At 35.6% G+C, this 25,970-nt stretch overlaps 1 protein-coding gene across 2 annotated transcripts in view; it reads right to left on the bottom strand.

Moving 5' to 3' along the window:
• The window catches only part of caln1 (calneuron 1), a 188,931-nt gene that overhangs the window by 104,073 nt on the left and 58,888 nt on the right, over positions 1 to 25,970 (bottom strand). For both annotated transcript variants that reach the window (XM_031896970.1, XM_002935800.5), the window contains exons 3-4: positions 18,687 to 18,814; positions 4,955 to 5,098 (exon numbers count right to left, since the gene is read on the bottom strand). In XM_031896970.1, the coding sequence (XP_031752830.1) occupies positions 4,955 to 5,098; positions 18,687 to 18,807 (265 nt within the window). In that variant the 5' untranslated portion in view covers positions 18,808 to 18,814. The remainder of the gene's footprint in view (positions 1 to 4,954; positions 5,099 to 18,686; positions 18,815 to 25,970) is intronic.

The following is a 25,970-nucleotide window of genomic DNA, read 5'->3' as shown; positions in this document are numbered from 1 at the left end:
TACAAACACACTCTCCTGCTGACAATCCATTAGTTAATTAGCTTCTGCACAGAATTTGCCCCCCCTACTCAACACACGCACACACAGCCAAGCAGTTAATACATTTAGGCCTGAGCAGTTATACAAGGTACGTGGAGATCATTATAGAGCCAAAGGACAGAACTTATTAAATTTTATATTTAATATTACAAAGGTAAACAGTGCATTTTAAAAAAAAAAAAGGTTTTACAAAAAGAGACATGTGCATACAAAACAGTTAGTAAAATAAAAGGGAATAAAAACACAGAGAAAACCCTATGTACGTTACCGAGTTATCTTTTGTGTCCTCCTGAGGTAAAAGTTTGGAAAGTTGAGACCATTCCCCAACATAAGTTAGGACCTGCAGAATGAGCTAAGGAATACCTGGGCATGTGTGCTTTTTATGTGCCGCTGGGCCCCTCCCTCCTTACCGTATGCATGAGGAGGGAGTGCCCAGGAACTGGTCACATGACCCCCCGTTTAAAAAGTTCACGCCCCCATCCAATGAGAAAGGTGAGGGCGGGTCACCATTTGGTAACTGGCTGTTCTGGTGACATTTCATTTTCCAGCTAGCCTCAAATACTTATGGGTATTCACCAGAATTATAGAACCATGTGCTTTATGTGGGAAATGGAATTCTCTTTTCATAGACACCAAACACACCAGGCCTAACCCATATTATTCTGGTTTTATCAGAATATGAGATAATCCTGAAATGGATCTCTAGCTACAAGCTAATGACTGGGCGCCATGATTTTCATCTTTAGTAAAAGATTTGTGAATTACCCCCTACCGTGAGGGGGTTTCCTTCAAATTTGGATTCCAAGCAGACTTCTAAATTGAAAACGTAACCCTTTCTATGTTGAGCCTTACTGCTCCAACATGACAGATAGTGAGGAGGGAGGGGGAAAGCAAGGTGTGCAGTGTGATCTAGGTAGTGCTGAATGGAAAGTGAATGGAATGGTCTGCCCCACCTCTGCGGAGCAGGCAATATATGATTGACACCTGGGGTTTTATAAATAGCTTTATAATGGGTATGGATGTTTTAATAAAAAAAGGAATTTGGGTTGTATGGGAGTAAAAGACAGAACTTTAATTGGCTGTGGTCACCTTGCATGTATGTGTGCTTTGGCTTGTTTGTGTGCACTGTGAATCATATGATCCCATGGGGAAGCCTTTAGTTCTTAAAATGGCAATGTTCTATTTATGATTACCCAATGGTAAATAATACTAATAAAAAAGTATATTTTTATGAAAATGGTTGATTTAGATGAAGCAGGGTTTTACATATGTGCATGTTTATGCAATATATTTTTATAAAGACCTACATTGTTCGGGGGTATAGTTTTCCCTAAACTGATGAACGATTAGAAGAAATGTAGTGCTGTAGCCAAAAAATTAGCCTATGATTAGGTGCTATGTAGCATGACACATGTAAAGCTTTTTTTGTAAGGAATACATTTGGGTTTTTTTTTCGTTCATTTAATATGCCTGCTGATCTCTCAGGGCCTGATGCAAATATGGTTTCACTGATGGTACCCTTTCTGTGAGTCTAAATTATGAGGAAATTAAAAGCTCAATTGAGGTTGTATTCATCAAACTGAATCTGGCCCATTTTCAATTGTTTATAAAAGCAACAATAGTAGAACACTGCCTAATCAGTTCTCATTAACAGACCAATTAGCACAGATGGAGATAAAAATATATTAGAAAGCAATCAAATAAAAAATTGTTGGAAAAAAACTAACAAAGAATTTAAGTGACATTAGTTACACAACAATAAGAACGGACCCATATCATTTTGTTGCATATGTCGATAATTCACTCAGCCAGCTGCTGAATTTATATACTGCATTGATCTCTTTCTGCAGTCCATTGCCCTTAAAGCCCCCTGATTCCTTGGGGGTACAGATTATGTATTTACTAAACTGAATACCATATGGCTTGTACAGAAAACAGTTATTCTTGTACCAATAAAAAAAAAGAAAAATAAACCCCTTTTGCCCCTCAGATCCCATGCATTCCCATTTTGCCAGGACAGCTAATGCACCATGCCGCTGCTGGAAGTGATGTCATCAGCTGGGACAGGCTGACGAGGGCTAGTTTGCAAAGTGAGAGCTTAATATAAACTATTCTAGAAAAGAATGCTAGAGGTTGGTGAAAAATATAATTTAGATAAAACTATGAAGTCATAAAGTAAATGCTTTACACTGAACAAACTAGCCATTGCCTATAATAAACCATATTATAGTTAGAAGGCATTTCCATTTGCCAGTTGATCTAATGAAAAGGGGAAACAATAGTGACAAATTGCTCTGAAATATGGGAATGTTGTATTAGCTTGTATATCATCTGTCTGTTGGCAAAGTCCTTGAACTAGAACTGCCAACAATTGTCCAGTTGACAATTTATAAGTAACAATCTGTGCTATGCCTCCTTTTGAATAGAATAATAATGCTGACTTTGGTTGCTCTTCTAAATCTTTTTATAAGATTATATTTGTTCATTACAAAAATTAAATAAATGGGAATAATTGCAATCTCTTCATAAGGTAATTTTTAAAAAAATTATTTTGTTGTAATCATAAAATAGAAAGATGTTATAGTAAAAGGATTCTTTGAACATGTTAGTTTCCTTCAACATAATATAATGTTTATCTGAAAACAATTTTTGAGACTCAAGTGAGTGCAAAATACAATTACATTTACCTGCTGCCATTGCTCATGAATAACCTTTTTTTTAATTCATAGTTTTCAAAAATATATTAATATACAGGTATGGGATCCCTTATCCGGAAACCCATTATCCAGAAAGCTCCGAATTACGGAAAGCCTGTCTCCCATAGACTCCATTTTAATCAAATAATTCAGATTTTCAAGATTGATTTCCTTTTTCTCAGTAATAATAAAACAGTACCTTGTACTTGATCCCAACTAAGATATTATTAATCCTTATTGGAGGCAAAACAGTCCTATTGGGTTTGATTAATGGTTTATTTATTTTTTAGTAGACTTAAGGTATGGAGATCCAAATTACGGAAAGACCCCTTATCCGGAATACCCTTGGTCCCGAGCATTCTGGATATTGGGTCCTATACCTGTATCATGAAAGTATCTGGAAAAATATATCATAAAAGTATTTGAAAACACATAAGTGTTGGAGTATTCTAAAGTTGCTCACTACAGTACACTTTTATAGTCTATAGAATCTACCGTGCAATTGACTGTAATGCTCTGTGAACTGGATCAGACAGGCAGTTCTGTTAAATGAAAATGTTTACTTTGATAAGAAAATCTAGCATCTGTAAACGTTTTAGGTGATGAGCAAACAAAACAATACAAAAAAAACTCTTGCCAGCTTAACGCAGGATTTGAGTCCCTCACAAGGATTGTTTTTTCACAGAACCAATTACCGTCTAAAAAATATGCACCTTTCTATGTATTTTTCTAGGAGTTCTCCACACTGCAGCTCTTCTCATTCTTAGCTCACATTGGTGAAGGTAGAAGATCCCTATAGTCTTATCTCTAGGATGAGAATATTTACAGTAATTAATCCTCTTAGGACCAAAGTACACACAGGTAGGAGAGAAGCTGGGTTGGAATATATATAATTTCATACTCTACCCCATTTACCAGATCATAACTTAAATAAAACACATTGGTGCAAAGGTCCTCTAGTCTGCATTTTCCTTGTCTATGTCATATTATTTTGGTATATCTGCTGGAGAGAGATTAAAGATCTATTCCTGTTACAATCAGTGAAAAGATCAGATCAGATCCTTGCATATTACTTACAAGCAAAAGAAGGGGTTGATTAATGCACATATCCCGGTGCATTGCATTATTGGTAATTTAGTATCTGGGCATGTGGATACATTTTCAAAAGCAGGGGTTTTTAGTTACAAGGTTATGATCATAAAATTGCCAAGCCATGAACGCCATAATGGTGATCCAATCTATTTACATATTTTCCATTTCTTGGGAAGAGTATCTCCTGATAAAAGCATTGGTCTCACAGGCTAATCCTGTCATTCTGTAGGTTTATTTATAAGGTACTAGGATACCTAGTGCTTTAAAATACATACAAGGATACACAGAGAATACATTATAATAAATAAATCAGTAAATCAGTTTAAATATACAGAGATTACATGCCATGTGGGAGGGTAACATACAGATGGAAGGGCACAAGAGTTTGAGCAGTTGCCCTTAAGTTCCAAGACTGGACATGCAATGTTCTAGTGCTTTGAGTTTATTTTTAAGCAGCTGATTGAGTGTTCCCTACAGAGAAATTCAGGTATAAAATGCCAAGGATAAGGTGCTGATGGTGGTGGGTGTGACTGATGTGAAAAGACAGAGATGATGTATGAGAAGCAGAAGAGATGGGCAGGAACATACATGGAAACAAGTGAAGAAATGTTGCGAGGAGCAGTAGACTTAAGGGTTCTAAATATATGTAGAAAGATTTTTGCATGCTATCCTTTGCTTAATAGGCAGCCATAATAGAGATTTGCCAGGGGTTGAGCAGTAGATGGTAATTAAGGAACTTTTTTTAGAACACTAAAGTTGGAAATTAAGTGGTGGAGTTATCAAATGCTGAAATGTTTTCCTGCTGGTCAAATATTTTTCACATTTCTGACAGCTTTCTCCTGTATTCCTGCCATTCTGCAAGGTTTCACAAGTTTTTTCCAGAATCCTAAACATATTACAATCTGTGCATTATCAAACTAATTCCCCAGTTTGTCCATTTTTGAAAAAAAGCAGTTTTGAGAAGAAAATCATTTATGGACCAAACAAAAAATCTCTCCATAAGATGAGACTTGTAAGTTTTTTATTTTAGCTCGTTGTCTTTATAAGCACAATTCAGTAGGAAAATCAAATGATACAGTGGCCAATATCAAAATTGCTTATAAAATCTGATGAGTTTAGCTACTTACCATCCATATCAAGTCGCTGCATGATGATTGCCAATTCTACTTCACTGGGCATGTAACCCAAGGATCGCATGGCCATGCCCAGCTCTTGTTTGGAAATAAATCCATTACCATCCCGATCCAATACTCTGAAAGCTTCCCGTATCTCTGTAACAAAATAAACCAATGTTACTTACATATTATAAAGTTTCTTCAGTTCTATATGGGTGTCTCAAAACCTAGCAACAGTTAATGTTGCCATAGAAAGTTATTTTAAAGAATTAAAAATAGAACTGAAACTTACAATTTTCTGATTCAACACATATATTACAGGCACTGTTTGTTGCCTTAGCTTAGTGACCATCTAGAATGAACTTCCCACAAACCCAGCCAAAAACAATTTTTTCCAAAATGGCAAGCTGAACCTATTTGCTGGTATAGTAAGCCCAGTAAATAAAATACAGCCAAGTTTTTTGGTTCTAATAATAATAATAATTCTATTACACCAGTTTTTTTTTTTTGGTATGAAGACATTTAAGCCTTAGATGGCTGTCAAAAAATATTTTTGCTCAAGTATGTTTTTGTGATTTGAAAACAGAAAGCAATAATTTAATTTCATTGTATATCTTGCATGGCTTTAAGGAATACTGTCATGGGTAAATGTAAATCATAATGAAAATAAATAAACTTTTACTGCAAGGAGGAAGAGAAAGAGTTGCTTTATATTAAATATACAGCATAGAATATTTCATCCCTGTTTAACTGTGCCTAGTATGCCTTTAAAAGTGGCAAAATTGGCACCAACTAGCTCCAACTTCCACTTCAGCACAATTTAAATATGTCTAAAGATTTAACATCTGTATTTAGTGATGAGCAAAAGTTTTTGCAAGGCCTGGATTTGCGGTGAATTTCTTAGTTTCGCAATGTGCTTGCAGAACAGGTGCAAAACCTTTCCAAAACAGAACACATTCGCTCATCACTATCTGTATTTTCTCTTTTTCTTAGAATTCCCTGGTGAACAAAGCCTTTTAAATGACAATAATACTGTAAGAAAAGAGAAGCTATTTACTAACTGGGTTATTTAACCACAATAAAATGCTTGAATCTTTTTCCTCAAACGTGTTTCTTTATACTGTTTATACTGTTTATGGTCTCGGTTTTTCATGTAAAAAATTTGCACACAAGTGAAACTCACTTTGTTCCATTCATTTACAATGAGGCTGAAAATCTCAAATGTTTTAATAAACTGCGAAATCTATAAATAGTTGTTTGAGACAATTTTTGCACAACTTTTCAGGATTTTTTCTTTGCTAGATCTCGAGTATTCAAGGTTCCTAAAAATATTCTCAGCTATATTCACATTTACTTTTCTTTTTTCTAGAATTAAAAAAAAAATGCAAACTCAATTTTTTTATAAATTTGCCCTTAATATTAGCCCCACTAATTCATAAGATGTTTTGCTGTGCACTTCTTTAACCATTCATATTCTGCTCTTGTGCACTTCCATACAGTTTATATATATATATTACTGCCCACATGCCTTTAGGAAGAGCCCGGCCGGGCTCGAAACGTCGCATTTTGTGTACAGTATGAATTTGATCTTTTAATATACCTTTTGCACTTTAAAGTGTGTGCTGTCCATTCTTGAACTTATTGTATATGCAAGGATATCGGAACCTGTTGGGGACGTGCACCACGTTTTGTTCTATTGCAGGGTGCTGTACTATTGCATTAAATAAGTGTTTATATATATATATATATATATACCCATTACCCTAAGAAAATTAATTTGCCACTACAAACACATATTCACTGTCATTAAATATTGTGTTCATTTTCATAAAAAGCCAGTCTTTGTATAAACACACACTTATAGGGCATAATGAGAATTGTTAACTGAGAAAATATTAATTAAAGCTAGCTGCTAGTGTACAAGTGAAAATCATAACAGAAATTATCAGCCATTAGATCTCAGGTGTCAGGCTAATTGCTAAATTAAAATAAATATTAATTTACATACAGATCAGCCAAAAGTAAAACCTTCTACTAGTTAGTTGAAAAAAGTAAAAGCAAATTCTCTAAGAAAATCTGAAAATACTAATCAGCCCTGTAGAATTAGTTTCTACAAAATGTTATCACTTTCTGGTAGTGTTTTGCACTAACCATGTGCAGTGTCACAACTAAAATGATAATGAATTTTAGCCTTCTTCATTTTTTTGTTGGGGGTGCAACCTTCTGAAGTGTTGGCAGACCAGTCATAAACCTTTTTTTAAGTCTGCACACATATAAATAAGATCATGTTAACAAGCTATGAAACCAAAACTTGTAGGATTTCAAAACATATCAAAGTGTTTTAATTATGCCAAATGAACTTTCTTCATACAGTTGTAAAACTGAGAATTGTATTAAATAGTAAAAATTGCTATTTTAATGCCTTGTTGCTTAGGGGTTGATTCATTAATGTACAAGCTAGAGGTTTAATTGAAAAGAATAAAGTGTTTTCTCTCAGTCTCTTTTTGTTTGAAGCAAATGCAATTTTTTCCCTATCATGGTGGTTTTCTTAAAAAAAAAAAGTAAAACAGAAAAAAAATTTGCACAGTTTACAGTTCTCATTTAGTATGCACATCTGAACTGACAATAATCCACTTGAGTATACTGTATCCTGGTTTCTCCTGGTTTCTATGGATGACTGTATGTGTTAGATTTGATGCCTGGGTGATTGAACAGAAAACAATAGCATTTTCAACATTACATACAACTAATTTTAGATACAATAACGCATTTTGTGTATGTATGTGAGTGTGTTCACATCAGCTCTGTAATAAACTGCTGGCTAGCAGTGGGTTAATACTTCTGCTGTGTTAGTTCAGGTACAGATACACACTGGAACTTTTGATATATTTATTAGAACATGGCAGGTAGATCTGGCCTGCTCCATGCTTGCTCTCAGCTTAACAGGAAGCACACAACAGGAACAAGAATATCATCATCAATGAATGGCAAAACAGCAAGAATGCCATTAACCAAAATGTCTATACAAGCAGGTTACTACATTCCTCCCTTTTTAGCAAAAAGTAGATCTCAAAAATATATATATATTATATATATATGTAACCAACAGTTATAACTCAGTTCTAAACATTTTAAGGCAGAAATGTCCAAGTTAACAATAACATAGTGGCATTATAAGTCCAGTCTGTCAGGAGCCTTGCGTGCCCGTATCGGATACCTCCGTTCACCCTCAGAGGCTGTAGCACTGGTTGGATTAGATGGATTGTTGGCATCTGGTTCCTGTGAGGGCGCTACAGGTACTTGAAAGTCAATGGTAGAAAATTAAGGAGGTACAGGTGACACACTCTTATCTGGAACCAGATGCTCCACATGGACATGAATGTGACGATTACCAATTTGAACCTCATACGTCAGGGTACCCCTTCTATGACAAATGGTCCCTGGAGACCAAAGGCGCCCTGAGTGGCGGAAGTCTCGAACCAAGACCTTATCACCTGGGTAAAAGTTTCTGATTCTTTGTCTGGAGCTATTATGTGCTTTGACTTGTTGCTTCTGATGTTTCTCCACTGTATCAGCTAAAGAGGGTTTAAGCAAATCCAACCTGCTTCGGAGGTGCCTCTTTAAAAACAGTTCCGCTGGGGTACTTTCAGTGACTGAATGTGGCGTATTCCTATAATTAAACAGAAAACGGCAAAGTCTCAACTCTCCTGTAGTGCGAGCGGACTCACTGGCTACTGAGTGTTTCATCCAGGCTTTTTTAAATGTCTGAACAGCCCGTTCAGCAGCACCATTTGAAGCTGGGTGATAAGGTGGAGTTAATTTGTGCCTGATACCGTTTTGTTTCAAGAAGTACTGGAATTCCTGAGATGTGAACTGAGGTCCATTATCTGAAACCAATTCTTTTGGCAGACCATAGGATGCAAACAAATTACGAAGCAAGGTAATCGTTTTCTCGCTTGTACTCGTTTTAGTGGGTAACACCTCCAACCACTTGTAATAGCTGTCTATAACCACAAAAAATGTTTGCTGGTTTATTTCGGCATAGTCAATATGGATTCTTTCCCACGGCGATGTGGCCCATGTCCATGGGTGAAGGGGTGCAGTGGGTGGCTGATTTTGTACAGAAGCACAAGCAGTACACTGACTTACAAAAATTTCTATATCTTGATCCAGGCCTGGCCACCACAGGTAACCACGAGCTTGTGCTTTCATCCTGTTTACACCTGGATGGCCTTCGTGAAGTTCATGCAAGAGCCTCTGACGATATTTTGGGGGAATGACAACCCGTATCCCCCACAATAAACAACCTTGATCTATAGAAAGCTCATCTCTCTTTTCAAAATATGGCTTAAGGATTTTGTCAGAGCTGTAGTTCGGCCAGCCTTTGGAAGTAAAGTCCCACACTTTTGCAATAAGAGGATCACGACTTGTTGCAGCTGCAATATCTTTGCAAGAAATAGGTAGTTCCTCTGCAAATGAAACTTGAAAAATGACACTTTCGTCATGAACATCTGTTGTATATGGGCACGGAAGCCGTGATAAAGCATCTGCATTCCCATGATCCTGAGAACGTCTATATACAATATCATAGTCATATGCCAATAGGAGTAGTGCCCACCGTTGCATTCGAAGTGCTGCCAATGTTGGAATTGCTGATTTTGGCCCAAGAATGGCCAGAAGTGGTTTGTGATCAGTGACCAGTGAAAACTTCCTTCCATAAAGATATTTATGAATTTTTTTTACTCCAAAAATAATACTTAGTGCCTCCCGCTCTATTTGAGCATAGTTGCGCTCTGTTTGTGTTAGGGTTCTAGACGCAAAAGCAATTGGATGTTCTTCTCCATTAGGCAGTATATGTGATATAACTGCTCCAACTCCGTAGGGTGAGGCATCACATGCTAATCTGAGTGGCTTACTAGGGTCATAGTGTGCTAGCCACTTGCTGTTGGTTAGTCTTTGCTTTGCATCCTGAAATGCTTTTTCACACTCGGCTGACCAAGCCCACTTGGTATCTTTCTGCAAAAGTTCATGTAAGGGTTGTAATAATGTTGACAGATTTGGAAGGAACCGTCCATAGTAATTTAGCAGTCCTAAGAAGGAGCGTAGTTCAGACACATTTGAAGGTGAAGGTGCATTAACAATAGCAGTTAACTTTGTTTCTGTTGGGTGAAGACCTTGTGCATCTATGCGGTATCCTAAGTATTCTACAGACTCCTGGAGAAAGTGACACTTGGACAATTTTACTCGCACCCCAGATGCTTTTAATTTTGATAACACCTTATCTAACAGTGCCAAGTGCTTTTCAACCGTTGAACCTGTAATTAAAATGTCATCCAGAAAACAGACCACATGATCAATTCCTTGAAGAATCTGATCCATTGCATGCTGAAAAATTGCTGGAGCTGTAGATACTCCAAATGGTAAGCGCTGGTATTGGAACAACCCCTTGTGTGTGTTGATGGTAAGAAATGGCTTTGAATCCGGATCCAGCTCTAGCTGTTGATAGGCATTTGATAAATCAATTTTGCTAAAGTATTTACCTCCAGCAAGTGTAGCAAACAAGTCCTCTACATTTGGTAGTGGGTAGGGTTCTGGTTCAATACAGCGATTGACAGTGACCTTGTAGTCACCACAAAGTCTAATAGTTTTGTCCTTTTTTGGGACCACTACAATTGGGGCAGCCCAGCTGCTGTATTTGACACGTGACACAATACCATAATGTTCCATTCTTTCTAGTTCTTTCTCCACAGGTTCTTTAAGAGCATATGGCAAGGGACGTGGCTTATGAAAAATGGGCTTTGCATCTGAATTTACAGTGATAGTTGCCTTTAGCCCCTTAATACTGCCAAATTCTTCCTTAAAGAGGGAGTCATGTTTACTCAGGATCTGTTCCAGATTTTTGTGAAAGGTAGCTTCAGTTTGTTTGATAGTAAATATTTTAGCCCAATTCAGCTTTAGGTGCTTCAACCAATTTCTGCCCAAAAGGGTGGGCCTGTTGCCCTTCACAACCACTAAAGGCAATGTAAATGACTGACCTTCATATGTGACTGGTGCTAGAATCTCTCCAAGTACAGGAATCTTCTCTCCAGTATAAGAAGTGAGATGTAAAAGTGAGTTCTGCAGTGCAATTCCACCTAAACAGTTCTTGTAAACAAACTCTGATATTAGTGATACAGATGCACCTGTGTCAAGTAACATGTTTACTGGATGCCCATCAATTTCCAGCTTAATATGAATGCCATCATCTCCCCCATGCGTAGTATTGACTGTATTCAAGTCTGTGCAGTCACTTTCCTGGCTGTCACAATTAGTCACATATTGCGCCCTGGGCCTGCCTGGTTTGCTTCTGCAGACACGAGCAATGTGGCCTAACTTTCCACAATTTCTACAGGTTTCTGATTTATATCTGCAGTTCAGTTGCTGATGCAGGCCCCCACAGCGGTAGCAGGGTTTGACCCTTTGTGTCTGAAATGCTTGCTCACCTGTAACTGACACTGTAGGTGGCTGTGGTGAATTTTGTGAGATGGGTTTAGACTCTGTAGTTATTTTAGGGATATCTGTAAATGAAGAACTATTTTGCTCTTTGAATTGCTGAGAGTCACTTCTGGTTAATTCTATGGCCAAGGCAATGTTACAAGCAGACTTGAAAGTGAGATCTGCTTCATTTAGCAGATTATGCAGGTAGAACTCATCATGGAGGCCACATACAAACTTATCTCGCAAAGCCTGATCCAGGAATGTACCAAATTCACAGGAGGCAGATAGCCGTTTTAAATCCAAAATATAGTCTGCAAGGCTTTCCCCCATTTTGTGATTTCTCCTATAAAATCTAAAGCGTTCAGCAATGATGATAGGCTGGGGTTTATAATGCTGAGAGAGGGTCTCTGTAATTCTCTCATAGGACAATTCAGTGGCCTTTGCAGGAGCTATAAGAGTTTTAAGGAGACTGTAGGTTTTTGCTGGCAGTGTAGCAAGTAAAATATCTGCTTTCTTTTCCTGACTAACATCATTTGCAGACAGCCATCTCTCAAATCTTTCCAAATAAGACTCAAATTCTTCAGCAGATTCTGAAAACTCTGGGACTTTCCCAATGGCAGACATTGTAGCAAGTTACTCACTGTGCAGAGAAGGAATCATGCAGCCTGTGCAGCCTGTTTGCTCTGCAGCTGAGTCTGTTTCTGAGCCAAATACACAAATCCTCGTCGCCACTGTAATAAACTGCTGGCTAGCAGTGGGTTAATACTTCTGCTGTGTTAGTTCAGGTACAGATACACACTGGAACTTTTGATATATTTATTAGAACATGGCAGGTAGATCTGGCCTGCTCCATGCTTGCTCTCAGCTTAACAGGAAGCACACAACAGGAACAGGAATATCATCATCAATTAATGGCAAAACAGCAAGAATGCCATTAACCAAAATGTCTATACAAGCAGGTTACTACAAGCTCCATCTATAAATAATGATAACAACAATAAAGAGATAATATTCAAGCTATATTTATAAGTTTTTAAACCTTTGTACCCAGCAAATATGATGTAAATTATCTAAACTTTGAGATGGGAACTGTTATCTGATGACATTTTGGAATATCATAGTTCCATAGAGGCAGCAGTCTCTGGGGCAAGGTAGCTCTGTACACAAAACTGGCACTCACCTCTGTTGTGCCTGGTTGTGATAGGTTCAGTTACAGTGTAATTCTGGGAAAAATGTTGAATTGTGGGTAATAAACAAGGCACACTAAACAAATCCCTTTAAACTGCTTTTGGATATAATCGCTTTTATCTTAATAGAAATGAACAGTAAGAGAATGACAAACTGTATTTAAATGACATACAATACACTGATCATGTTAGGAACAGCATTGCTGGTTGCAAAACACTCTGGATAATGGATTTGCTGACAATAGTGGTAACTAACAAGAAACTCATGTTACCTATACTTGTTCATTTATTGTATTGCCTTGTGTCTCTAAAAGAATTGCTGAATACATTTATTTGATCTAAAATAATAAATTAAATATGCTACTAGAATTAAAATTTTTCCTTTCTTTTACCTATGTTTGTAGGCTGGATCTTGAAGCAATATACAAAAATAGCAGCATTTAAGATTTGCTAATGCTTCGCTTGGAAAGATTCTGAATCGGTCGTTGACCTTTTTGGTCTTCTTTGGCCTTGATTTATGCATTTCATGCGTAGCAGAAAACATCAGCAAATCTCATTAAACCAAAGCAGAGTAACTTATGTCCAGAGTATTCCTTTTCGGGTTAATGATGAGCTCATTTGGATTTAAAGCTCTGAATTTAAACTAAGATAGCACAGGCAGCTGCAATAAACCACAAAGACAAACATTAGCACAAAAGCACAGATCAGAATGCTGGTCAGGGTACATGTTTTACTCAGAATCCATCCAATAACTTATTCAACTTAACTGAAAAGAAGCTAAGATTGGAACCACTATATATAATGATTGCATATTAATGGTAATTTGATGCAAAATGTTTTAACAATGACTCACATGAATACCAAAAAGATAATTGCTTTTTACATTTATGTATTTCTATCACGTATCAATTCAAAGCTCAAAAGTGATGCATTCTGCTTACTTGCAAATGCATTAGCTGGGTGAACAATTGTGATGTTAAGGTACATTCTAGCTAATTTTATGAAGTTATACTTTCTAAAGTAAAAATGCAACATAAGTTCAGTAAGTACAGCTAATGCTAATAATTTTAGCCTATTGCTTAATAAAGAAATATGCATGTTTTTTATTATTTCTTGTACTAAACAGGGAAAAACCTGAAATTGAAAGTAAAGTCACAATCAAAAATACACCAAGAACTCAGGTGCATAAACATGATATACTGTCACAAGTTTTTTTTTGTTTTTTTTTTAAATTTAATGAAAAAACTGTGTTCATTTTTATGAATGCATAGAGTATTTTAGGTTTTTTATGTTCAAAATAAAAATCAATGAGCCATATTTAATTCCTCCACTATGAATTCTTAGTCTCTAAAATACATATTTTAGAACTTCTGCTAATAACCACTTCAACCAACAAGCAGTTTTTTTCCATAAACAAGCTTTCAACAACAATCTTTTGTAGAAAAGGATATCTATTGGTCTTAGTTAAGTTTGTGGCATACATCTCTATGTAGATGTAGATTATGGCTACTCTAATTTTTCTATTTTGAAATTTAAACAAATGCAGCATCAATTCTTCCATAAAAATGTTCAGTTCTGTAAGTGCTTTCATTTATTTTGCCAAGCTCACTTCAAAATCCTGTTGTGTTTAATTTTACATTAACTCCACCTAGGATTGTTGTTAGTGAAGCTTGGGTATAAAGTAGTAAAAAAAAAGATCCGTGACCTATCATATTTAGCTATTCAAAAAGGATGTGCTTAGAAGGAACAACCGAATAAATAGCAAAGATTTTCAGTGGAATAAAAACAACAACATTTATTGGCTCAAATTAACAACAACATAAATTATATGAAAAGCATACTATACCAAACAATGACCAGGTGCATCCTAATCTCCTAACGCGTTTCGCACCATGTGGCGCTTCATCAGAGGAGGTGTGGTTTACTTGTGTCACTTCCCTTATATACCCTTAATTATTAAACATACAGTGTGCAGGGCTACCTAAACACCCCATACCAAGCTAATAGCATATCAAATTTATAAGACATACATAGCCATGGGCTTTCAGGTCGCCCTGTATATAGCACATATTATATCATTATATTAGAAACACACCAATAAATTTAAAAACACAAAAAAACCACAAAACAGAAACAGAATTGTGATCACATAATTAATTAAATAAATAAATCAATAAATCTACGGCTCTAAGAGCCTATAAAGGCAAATATCTTAATTGATCCCACATATTAAAGTGCATAATTGTGCATAGTTGTGCATAGGATTCTATTCCAATAATACTTAAAAAACACTCAATGTTGTTGCATCCTGGAGATTCGCTATATAAACACTTTGATTATGTGCATAAAGGAAAACAAATGAAATTTAATATGTTTGGCATAGATAAAATAGATGAAAAAAGTGAAGGGAATTTGGTAACCAAACTTTTACGATTGGAATCTAAATGGATATTTACGCTGGATACTGTGATACCAAAAGGAATGAATACAAAGTTTGAGCTAAAACCTTTCCTTATATCACCTTGGAATTGAAATAAATAGGAGATGTTATAATGTTGAACCGAATAAAACTGAAAAAACTGTTTAAAGAAATTGTATACATTGTATGAATTGTTATTATGATAAACTGAAAAAATAATTTTAAGTCAACTGGTCTGGGTCATCATAGTTATGAAAAAATTATGAAAAAATTATGAAAAAATCATGGTTATGAAAAAATCATAATTAGAAAAAAAAAATTATACTAATATTTTGTAATATGTAGTTTTATATTGCATATATTTATTGGTTTTATTATCTGTATTGAGCACTAGTGTACACTTAGGATGTTGATGCATCTTGGAGGTTTCAGGGTTTTTATGTTTAATATTTAACATCTATAATAAAGGTATAAGATATGAGGTTAAAGTGATTAATTATTGTTATGGTCATATGGCTATAATACTAGCCTTTGGCATTTAGGGAATCTCCAGGATGCAACAACATTGAGTGTTTTTTAAGTATTATTGGAATAGAATCCTATGCACAACTATGCACAATTATGCACTTTAATATGTGGGATCAATTAAGATATTTGCCTTTATAGGCTCTTAGAGCCGTAGATTTATTGATTTATTTATTTAATTAATTATGTGATCACAATTCTGTTTCTGTTTTGTGGTTTTTTTGTGTTTTTGAATTTATTGGTGTGTTTCTAATATAATGATATAATATGTGCTATATACAGGGCGACCTGAAAGCCCATGGCTATGTATGTCTTATAAATTTGATATGCTATTAGCTTGGTATGGGGTGTTTAGGTAGCCCTGCACACTGTATGTTTAATAATTAAGGGTATATAAGGGAAGTGACACAAGTAAACCACACCTCCTCTGATGAAGCGCCACATGGTGCGAAACGCGTTAGGAGATTAGGATGCACCTGGTCATTGTTTGGTATAGTATGCTTTTCATATAATTTATGTTGTTGTTAATTTGAGCCAATAAATGTTGTTGTTTTTATTCCACTGAAAATCTTTGCTATTTATTCGTATATTGATTCAGGACTTATTCAGTGGGATATAACTAGTAGATTCCCTTTCTGAAACCTATTCACTATTTATTAGAAGGAACAACCACTGCATTTGTAAATGTTAATCATTTTATACAGTATAATCTCATAAAAATATCCGATAATTACTTATTAATTCAGTCCCATAGAGGCAGATTTATCAGTGTTTACGTTTGGGTGAAGAAAAAAACACTGCAGAAAAAAAACTCAACTTTTTTTCTGCAAGTAGCATTTTTGTATTTTCAGACACTAGTATATTTAACAAAATTGTTGCAGTCGTTTTGTCATGGTAAGAAATTGCACTCAACACATCACACATCACGTTGTTTCGTTCATTTTCAATGAGGCTGAAAATTTTGCCTGTTTTAATCAAACAGGAAAAAAGAATGTTTGAAATTTGAATTTTTTTAGACATTCCTGTTTGATACTGAACAAGTAGAAAGCAGACCGAAACCCAAAAATGAACCTGTAAAGTTATTCATAGTAGTCTTCTAAGCACTTCTCTCATAAATATCTAAAATAATTCAAATGAATGTAAATTAAATTATTAAGAACTGTTTCATAAATGTGCAACTACATTTCTTTTTGTTTAATAGAATTTTATGTTTATGGCAGTTTAATAGTATATGTAAGTTTTGTGTTTGTCACCACCAGACACTGTATTTCAAATCATAGATACTCTACCACGTGCATTCACCAAATTATGCACTGAAAAAATTCTGGCCTCCATCCAAAAAAATAATGACAATGATTTTTCCCATCAGCTTATAGAGGCTTTAAGGGATGCTATAGCCATAAAAAAAGGGAATACTATACTAATACAGGTTTTTGGGGATTTCTCCTAAGTCTTAGGGTTTTGTTCCTATAGATGTTAAACCTGCAGAATTATATCTGGCTTTTTCAGAGCAATCTGCCTTCCAGTGATATTAGCCAATGCCACCCTTAGTACTAGCAGAAAAACAGTTTATGCTTAAATTCATGTACAAACACCCATACAAATGTTAGTAAATAGGCCCCTCAGTCTCACTTGAAACACAAACAGGAATTATAACTATGAAATAACCAACTCATATTTTGCTATTTCTGTTGCCTATACTCTTTAACATATAAGGAGTTTGTACACTGTATATTGTTGAGTGGGGCTAAAAAACACCCGAAGTGCCAAGTTCAGATGCTTTGCATAGAAACATGTAGAATTGGATTATCTATCCACCTTTTACATTTTCAATAAATTAATTACCTGTACAGTTCACTAGAAGTACATGTAACAGAAAAATTGAGAGCAGAACATTCCTACAGTGTCAAAATGTTATAGTTCTTGGGTAACGACTTCAACCAAGATTTTGCTGTAAGTGTAAAGGAATCTAATTTTCATAGAAGTAATTATTGCTTCAGTGATAGCACACAAAAATGTTCAGGTATTAACAGTTATCTCTCAATACTAAATTGGTCCAGGTGAAGATAATTTAATGTTAGCATAGAATAGCCATACTCTGCACTCTTGCATTTTTCAGTATTTAAACATTTCATTAGTAGAAAAACAAGTGCTCATTAACGTTCAGTAATTAAAAATCTTTAATAATTTAATACCATATCTAATTAATAATAAGCCAGAAAAGTCCCTTATTTTAACAAGCCCAGGTCAATGGTATATACAGTTTACTCTTCTGAAATGCAAAAGAAAATTCTGATATGCTGAAACAATACTAATGTTTTTTCATGCATAGAGCACTACAAATAAGAATAGCCATGAGTATTGGCCCAATGAAAAAATTGTACAAAGCAAAAATTAAATGTAAAACTTAATCCACAGATGTTACATGGCATATAGTTTAAAAAAAATTCCGCGTTATACATACTTTTTCAGGTTTGGTAAGTTGAAAAAATACATATAAAAAAACATATGCAGATTTTCCAAAATTTCCAGTACAAAATGAAAACACTTAGGGCAGATTTATTAAAACGATAAATTTAGAGATTAATACATAAATATGTACCCACATTGTATTAATTCCTATGGGATTTTTGAATTGTATTTATCGGGAATAAATAGAACGTGGGTCAGTTTTTATGTATTGAGCTCTAAACTCACATTTTAAAAATCTGACCCTTAATTATATTCAGAAGTTTTTGGAAGGTGTTCAGGGTATTTACATATTGCCTAAGATTTCTCATTATTAAATAGATGCCATGGGACCAAACATGGCCCTTAACAAGGGCATACATGTAAAGATCCACTTGTTTGTAAAGGTCACCAAACAAACAGATCTTTGCTGATTTCACCTACAACATGGTGTGCCGAATCAGGCTGATCTGATCATCTGGCCACCGGTCATTGATGAAATCAAAATAGAGTCCTACAATGTGACACTACTACAATAAAATGCCCTATTACTTTGAAAAGTGCTCCACTATCTTTGTTTTAGTTTTTTTCTGACATTTTTCTAAAGTTCTGGGTCGTACATGCACAAGAGGTGGCATATCCCACATCAAAATATTAAACAAACTGTTTACCATTTATAACACCTTACCATCTAGTTCTTCCACTGAGATGTTGGCAAGCTGTTCACTATCACTACCAGTGGAAAGTGATCGATTCAGATAGTTATTTCCTTTGTATAACAGGCCAGCAGTCACATGGTGGAATGGCATCTTCTCCCTTCAAATGCAAAGAAACACAAGTTATATTTTATAAAAGTTATATTCTTTATAGTTTTACAGACTAAGCAAAAAAATGATAAATATGTGTATGTGTGTGTGTATATCTATGAAACACACATTCATTCTTTCCTTAAAGGAGAAGGAAAGGTAAAAACTAAGTAAGCTTTATGAGAAAGGTCTGTAAATACAGCCATAAGCACTCACAGAAACACTGCACATCCTCTATCAAAAGAAACACAGGATTTATTTTTTTCTTTTATGTATACATGTTCCTCTGTGTCAGACTTTATTCTCTCATAAAAAACCTTCAGGGCACAGGCATGAGTCTGCTCAGTTTGCTCCTCTCTCCCTTCTTCTGCTCCCCCTTCCATCAGAATTCGCTCCCCCTCCCAACTCTGTGTAATCTGAGAAACCAGCAGCTACAGCTGCAAGCTCCTGAGACCAAGCTAAATGGCAGCTGCTATTTTATAGCATTCTAGCTTGCATTAATGTGGCTAATCTATTGGCAGTAAAATGCCAAAATGCCTTTCCTTCTCCTTTATATTTTGCATTGTAGAATATTTATGCAAAGTCAAAATAGATAAAAAAAATATTACCAAAGAATCAGCATTTTTTCTGTCAAGTTACAAACTCAGCTGTCATATTGATAACATAATTGAGGTCACATTGTGATTGCTTGTTGCAACACGCATGTGCTGTACCGACATAGAGTACCAATACCCCCACACCCTATTGCTAGGAATTTATGGACAACAGTGTAGCAAAGGTAATAATATGTGTGTTCTAAAGAAATATTATGAAAGCAAGGGAAAAATGAGATGCCACTTATACAGAAATCCAGCTTGATCAATTAATATTTTACCACATGCTCCATTCTTTGCAGAAAGCAACTGTCTCTTAATCAAAGGTATAATAATGTGTATGAGAAAAGGCCAGTTGTTTTTTTAGCGGTCAACAAAACAAAAGTCAAGACTTTTGGTAGCAAAGTAGGCATTTTAAGAAGAATATATTTAAAGGACAATGAAAGGTTAATATAAATTAAAAGTAAGTCTAAAGGCATTCTTTTTAAGTACTTACTACATATCTAAATTCCCAGATCCCTGCTTGCTTCTCTGAGATATGGTGCTGGCAGCCTACAGCAGTGTGAAGACTACAGTGACATCACTGAAATCTCTCTGTCCTTCCTGTATGCTTCTGAGCATGTGTGTAACTTGATCCTGTCTCCTGTTCTGAGCTACACATACCCACCAGCCAATCAGAAGCGGATCTGGCAGAGGGGAGGGGGGGGAGGGAATGAAACACATGTGCAGTATGAAGCAAGGAGGGAAAGGAAGGGAGAATACCTTTTTAGAGATGGCTGCCTGTTCTAGAAAATGTGAAGTGTGACTGAGTAAATATTTGATTAAATGAGCCAAAAGTGTGGCGCTTTTACTAAACAATAGGAGGACTATTAGGCAGTATGCTTTTTAAATTTTGACTTGCATTCTCCTTTAAGAGAAACACCGTACTGCATTAAAAATAGGAAAACATGAATAGAAATGGCAAGTTAATAAAATTCTCATTATGTATTATCTTTGATTGGGGGGGGCACTTGTTAAATACCAAAGTCTCCTAGGTTATGTCTGAAGTGCATAACATTTTTTGATACTTAAATAGTCACTTATTTGCATTTAATGGAACATCTTGGGAAATGTTGTTTGTGTGGTCTCCCCTAGGTAGAGCAGACCACACAGATCTTTTAAAGCAGAAGCACAAAAATCACTAGCACATATATAATGTCTGGTCCAAGAATTGGTGTATCAATACAACTTGTGTGCTCAATAAGTTATGCAAAATGCTACAAAAAGTTTTCACTGAATATTGAGATACATGACTTTCAATATATTTATCCCTATAAATACACAGGTATATATACATCCAGGTTACTAAACTTATAGAACATATTTTGAAAGTAATACAAATAATAAGATAAAACGTATATTAATAATTATGATTCATTTTTCATATATCCTACGCATGCATCACAAATGGCAATTTTACTAAGAGGGCTGAATAGAAAAAAAATATATGGGTTCTGAGATTTTTTTAAATAAAAAAGTCTTAGCCATCATTTCTCCCAGCAACATCTTCATAAATAGGAACAATAAACATGGCCCATCTGTCACAATCACAACATTCTAAGACTGCAAACAGTTTATATAAATGCAAATAAGCTTATTATAGTTCTGCTCACCTAAACTAGACATTAAATAACTTAACTCTGTGCCTGCTCCCTATCATCACTCCAGTGACAGCTGTATTGGGAATGCACAGGATATAGCAACAAGCCATATGAATGGTTATGCAAGAAATAACAAGAGAGATCAGGAACATGGGTCAGAGAATTTGCAGATTATCATCTGAACCAATCTCTACCATGCCCAAAATAAGGACAGTTAGGAAAAAATGTATTTAATTATAATTTATATAAATGATGGCAGAGTTAGACAGAGGTCCCTTGCCTTGTGGCAAGGTAATATGTGTATTCTAAAAAATGTTATGAGAGCAAGGGAAAAGTGAAATACTACTAATACAGGAATCTGCTTGATCAATGGATATAGCACCACATGCTTAATTTCTTCCACTGTCTCTTAATTAAAGGTATAATTGTTTGTAAGAGAAAAGGCCAATTGATTTTTAAAGATCGATAAAGCATAAATCAAGACTTTTGGCAGCAAAGCCAAAAGTATTTTTCACTTTAAGAAGAATATATAAAATAAAAAGACTGTGCTGCATCAATAGGAGGAGACAAAATATAAACAAAAAAAATGGAAATTCAGATTAAAACTGACAAGTGAATAATTAATACATAGAGAAATTATGTTCTTATTATATATACCCATGATTAATTAAGTTTAGTATTAATCTCCACTGTGCCCAAAACACAATTAGTATACATTGTATTTATTTATCGTTTATACAGTACCTAGAAAAGACAAAAAAATGTGATAGCTGGATCTCACACCATTAAGGATTGTTTTCCTGCAAAAAGGTGAGTGCAGCTGGCAACCAAATTAGTTGCAACGTTTGGCATTCCCAAAATTTCTCTAGCTAGGACTAGTTAATTAAAAAGTAAGTATGATCCATTGGGAAATTAATCACCAATGAATGAGATATGAGATTATAAGGTTAATAGCAGTACAGTCTGTAAATACAACAGATCTAGTTTATCAAGGATACTTTATCTGGACAAAAGTGCATTTACTGTATCATTAGTGATGAGTGAATCTGTCCCATTTCTGGAAAAAAATAAAAAAAAATTTCGAGCGCAACTTTTCAACATAAGAATCTGACAAGAATAAAGCCTTTGTGGATACTGTAATATGTAACACCACTTTTTAAGAGAGGGAAAAATATTAAAGCCACCTTGTCAATGTTACACAATGTTACTAAAAAAGTAATGTAGATGCATTTTTAACTTTTGTTCCCTTTGCTATCAGGTTAAGTATGACTGGCACCGATTTCTGTTAAGAAAGTTATGTGAAGTCCTTCCTTTTTATACTTACACAAAAATCAATTTAGGAATAAATCTATAGTTTTCTTTTGCTCATAACTGTATTTGCTAGATTAGTTTAAAACTGCATAATATTCTTTCTACTACAAAAAAAAATCTAATACATATTAACTTCTGCAGATACATGATGACTTTATAAAAATAATTCATTATGGGCTTAATTATCAATTTTTGAGTTCAAGAGTTTTATTACTAATTTAAATAAACATATAAAAAACTTGAATGCTTGCTTATTTATTAATATAGTAAACTTGTTTGAATAAAAAAACTGGAATACCTTGAATTTTTGAGTTTACAAACTTGAATAAAACTCAAATATCTTGAATTGGAAATATGGCTTGACTTTGCATGGGACAACTCCCATTGACTTCCACATGAACAGATCCTGCTCTCTAAATTCCCTCCTCATTTATACATATATTACTCAATTATATTAATATGCAACCCCAACATATCTCATTCACTTTATTTTTATTATTATTACATTATAAAATATTATACAGCTCACCATAATACAAAATCAGTGGGAGACCTGAGCTTGTTTCCCTGCAACTAGACACACAACCTTGCTCTTCTTACTCCCACCTAAGTGGTGACATCCCCTACCACTTAGTACAGAGCTTTAAGTAGTTTGGACCTTGTCGCGATCAGTAGAAAGCTCCCTGGGCTTTGCATTGCTGTTATCATGGCTGTGTAACACATTGGGGAGCTGGGATCATAGGTAATTGGGACCACAAGCGGCTCGGTTCAGCACAGCCCACGGGCCAGTGAAGACTCCTCTGTTGGTAAGAGTTTTTATACTGGGACTTGAGAATCTTAAGAGTTTCCTTTTCAATATAAAATATAAATAATTTGAGTAGACAAACTATTCATAACTATGTATTTTTTTTTTTTTTTTTTTTAATTTTTTATTTTATTAAGAATGATAATTGCATAACAATGTTATCAACGTTGTATAGTATTACATTTAGTGCATCAATAAACTGTTCATTTATTAACCATACATATTTATTGTGTTTCATTCTTTAACTGGGGAGGAGAGGGGGGTATAGGGAGATAGGAAGGGAAGGGGAGAATATGAAAGGGGGTAGAGGGTGAGCAGGTCAGGATCTTGCTTTTTTCAGAATCCTGGCTTGCCGGGGGGTAGGAGGTGAAAAACAAAAATTGAAACTTTGGAAAATAAAAAAAACAAAACAAAAAAAAAAAAACTGGTGTTGTAACAAATCATTATTACACATCGATCTTGTTGGAATATTTTTGTGTTCTTCTCACCGAGATCCGGGTTCTACCTGTAAGTTTTCTTCATTCATATATCCGTTAGGACTTTTCAGTAGATTTTTCCCATCATTCAAATTTCCTTTTAAGTGGAAAGTGAGGGTATGGTTCAGCTAGAGGAGGCAGAGTATTGTATCCAAGGGGCCCATATTTTTTGAAACCGTTCTTGCCGATCAGTGAGAATACTAGTTAGTTTTTCATTAACTAATATCCAATTAATCTTGTTTTTTAATTGTGGTATGGGCAAGAATGGAGATTTCCACGCTTTGGCTATAGTTAATTTGGCTGCTGTAAAAATTTGGTTTATTAACGTTCTTACATTTTTGTTTGTGTTGGGGATTTTCTTTCCCAGTAGTGCGTGCTCTGGCGATTTGGGTAGATTTATGCCTGTGATTGAGTATATCATTTGGTATACTCTGGTCCAGAATCTCTGCACCCTAGGGCATTGCCACCATATATGGTAAACCGTGCCCTCACTTCCACATTTTCTAAAACATTGTGGGTCCCATTGGTTGTTAATTTTATGGAGTCTGGATGGGACCAGGTACCAACGTAGCAAAACCTTGTATCCTGCCTCGAGCAGGGAGGTATTAATTGAGTTATGTGCTGTTTGGTCCCATATTTGAGACCAATCTTTTTCCTCTAATGTTTGACCCAGGTCTCTTTCCCAGGCTCTTATGTAAGGCAAGGTTGGTGGGAGGTTGATCTCAGACAAGAGACTGTATAGCCTTGAGAGCACTCCTTTTGAGTATGGGTACTTTGTACATATGATTTCTAAGTATGTGGAGGGTGGTACCCGTGCGCCCTTAAATTTGGATTTTAAATAATGTTGCACCTGCATGAACCTAAAGAGTTCTCCTGGAGGCGGAGAATATAGTTGTTGGAATCTGTCCCAATTCAGGGGACCAGAAATTCCGTACAGGTGTCTCAGTACTGTTAGACCTTTGGCCTCCCACCATTGGAAAGATACCTTATTTAGACCTGGCTGGAACTCGGGGTTTCCAAGTATCGGGACTGCTGGGTAATGGGGTGAAAATAGTTTCGCTTTGTATTTTACCTTATCCCAGACACTTAATATATGTTCTAACATGGGGGTTAAACCATCTGGTCTTTGAACGTAGGGTAACCATAGGGTTGCTGTTAGCTTTATCGGGCGAATGAGCGTTTCCTCCATGGTCACCCATTTTGGAGGAGGGTCAGCATACATCAGGGGGATGGATGCTAATTGGGCTGCCTGAAAGTATTTCCCTAAATTTGGGGCACCTAAGCCTCCCTTTTGTCTTGGTGCAAGCACTGTCGCTCTAGAAACCCTGGGAGGCTTGAAGTTCCATATAAATTTCATTATCTGTTGTTGTAGCTTTTCTATATCTAGATTCGGTATAGGAGTTGGCAAAGTTCTGAAAAAGTAAAGTATTTGCGGTAAGATGACCATTTTAACTGCATGTATTCGGCCGATCCAGGAAATATCCTGTTTCGTCCATCTCTCTAGGTCTTCAGTTACCTTTTTCCATAGAGGGGGGAAGTTGATCTTATAGAGGTCTCGTATGTTCGGAGTTATTTTTACCCCCAGGTATTTTAAGTATGTTGATTGCCATTGAAAATCAAAGTTCAGTTTAAGAAGCTTAATTTGTGGGGGAGGGAGATTAATGTTCATTGCACAGGTTTTGGTATAGTTTATCTTGAGCCCTGTAAGTTCTGCAAATTTGTTAAATGTATCTATCAGATTCGGTAAGGTAGTTAATGGTCTAGTTATTAGCATAAGAATATCATCTGCAAAGAGGCATAATTTATGGTGGGTTGAGTCTATGTTCAGGCCCATTATGTTTATATTATTTCGGATTTGTGCAGCCAGTGGTTCCAGGGCCAAGATAAACAGTATCGGGGATAGAGGGCATCCTTGCCTTGTGCCTCCAGATAGTTGAAAGGCGTCTGTAAAGTATGGGCCCCATCTGACATATGCTTGGGGGTGATTGTATAGAGCTTTAATGACATGTCGAAATTTCTGTTTGAATCCCCATCTCTCTAAAATGTAGTGTAGGTAGGGCCAGGAGACTGAATCGAAGGCTTTACTTAGATCGATCGATAAGAGTAGCCCAGGTATAGCCTTGGATTGTATCGTATGTATAAAGGTTAAAGCCCTTCTTATGTTATCCGATGCTTGATGTTTGGGGACAAAGCCTACTTGGTCACTATCAATTATGGTAGGTAAAAAGGTGTTCAAGCGTTCGGCTAGGATTTTCGATAGGATTTTTACATCTATGTTCATTATTGAGATTGGCCTATAATTGGCACAGTGTAATGGGTCTGTATCTGGTTTTGGTATTGG

Source organism: Xenopus tropicalis, chromosome 2, assembly GCF_000004195.4.
Source record: "Xenopus tropicalis strain Nigerian chromosome 2, UCB_Xtro_10.0, whole genome shotgun sequence".
Taxonomy (NCBI): domain Eukaryota; kingdom Metazoa; phylum Chordata; class Amphibia; order Anura; family Pipidae; genus Xenopus; species Xenopus tropicalis.
This window is presented reverse-complemented; position numbering and strand designations above follow the sequence as displayed.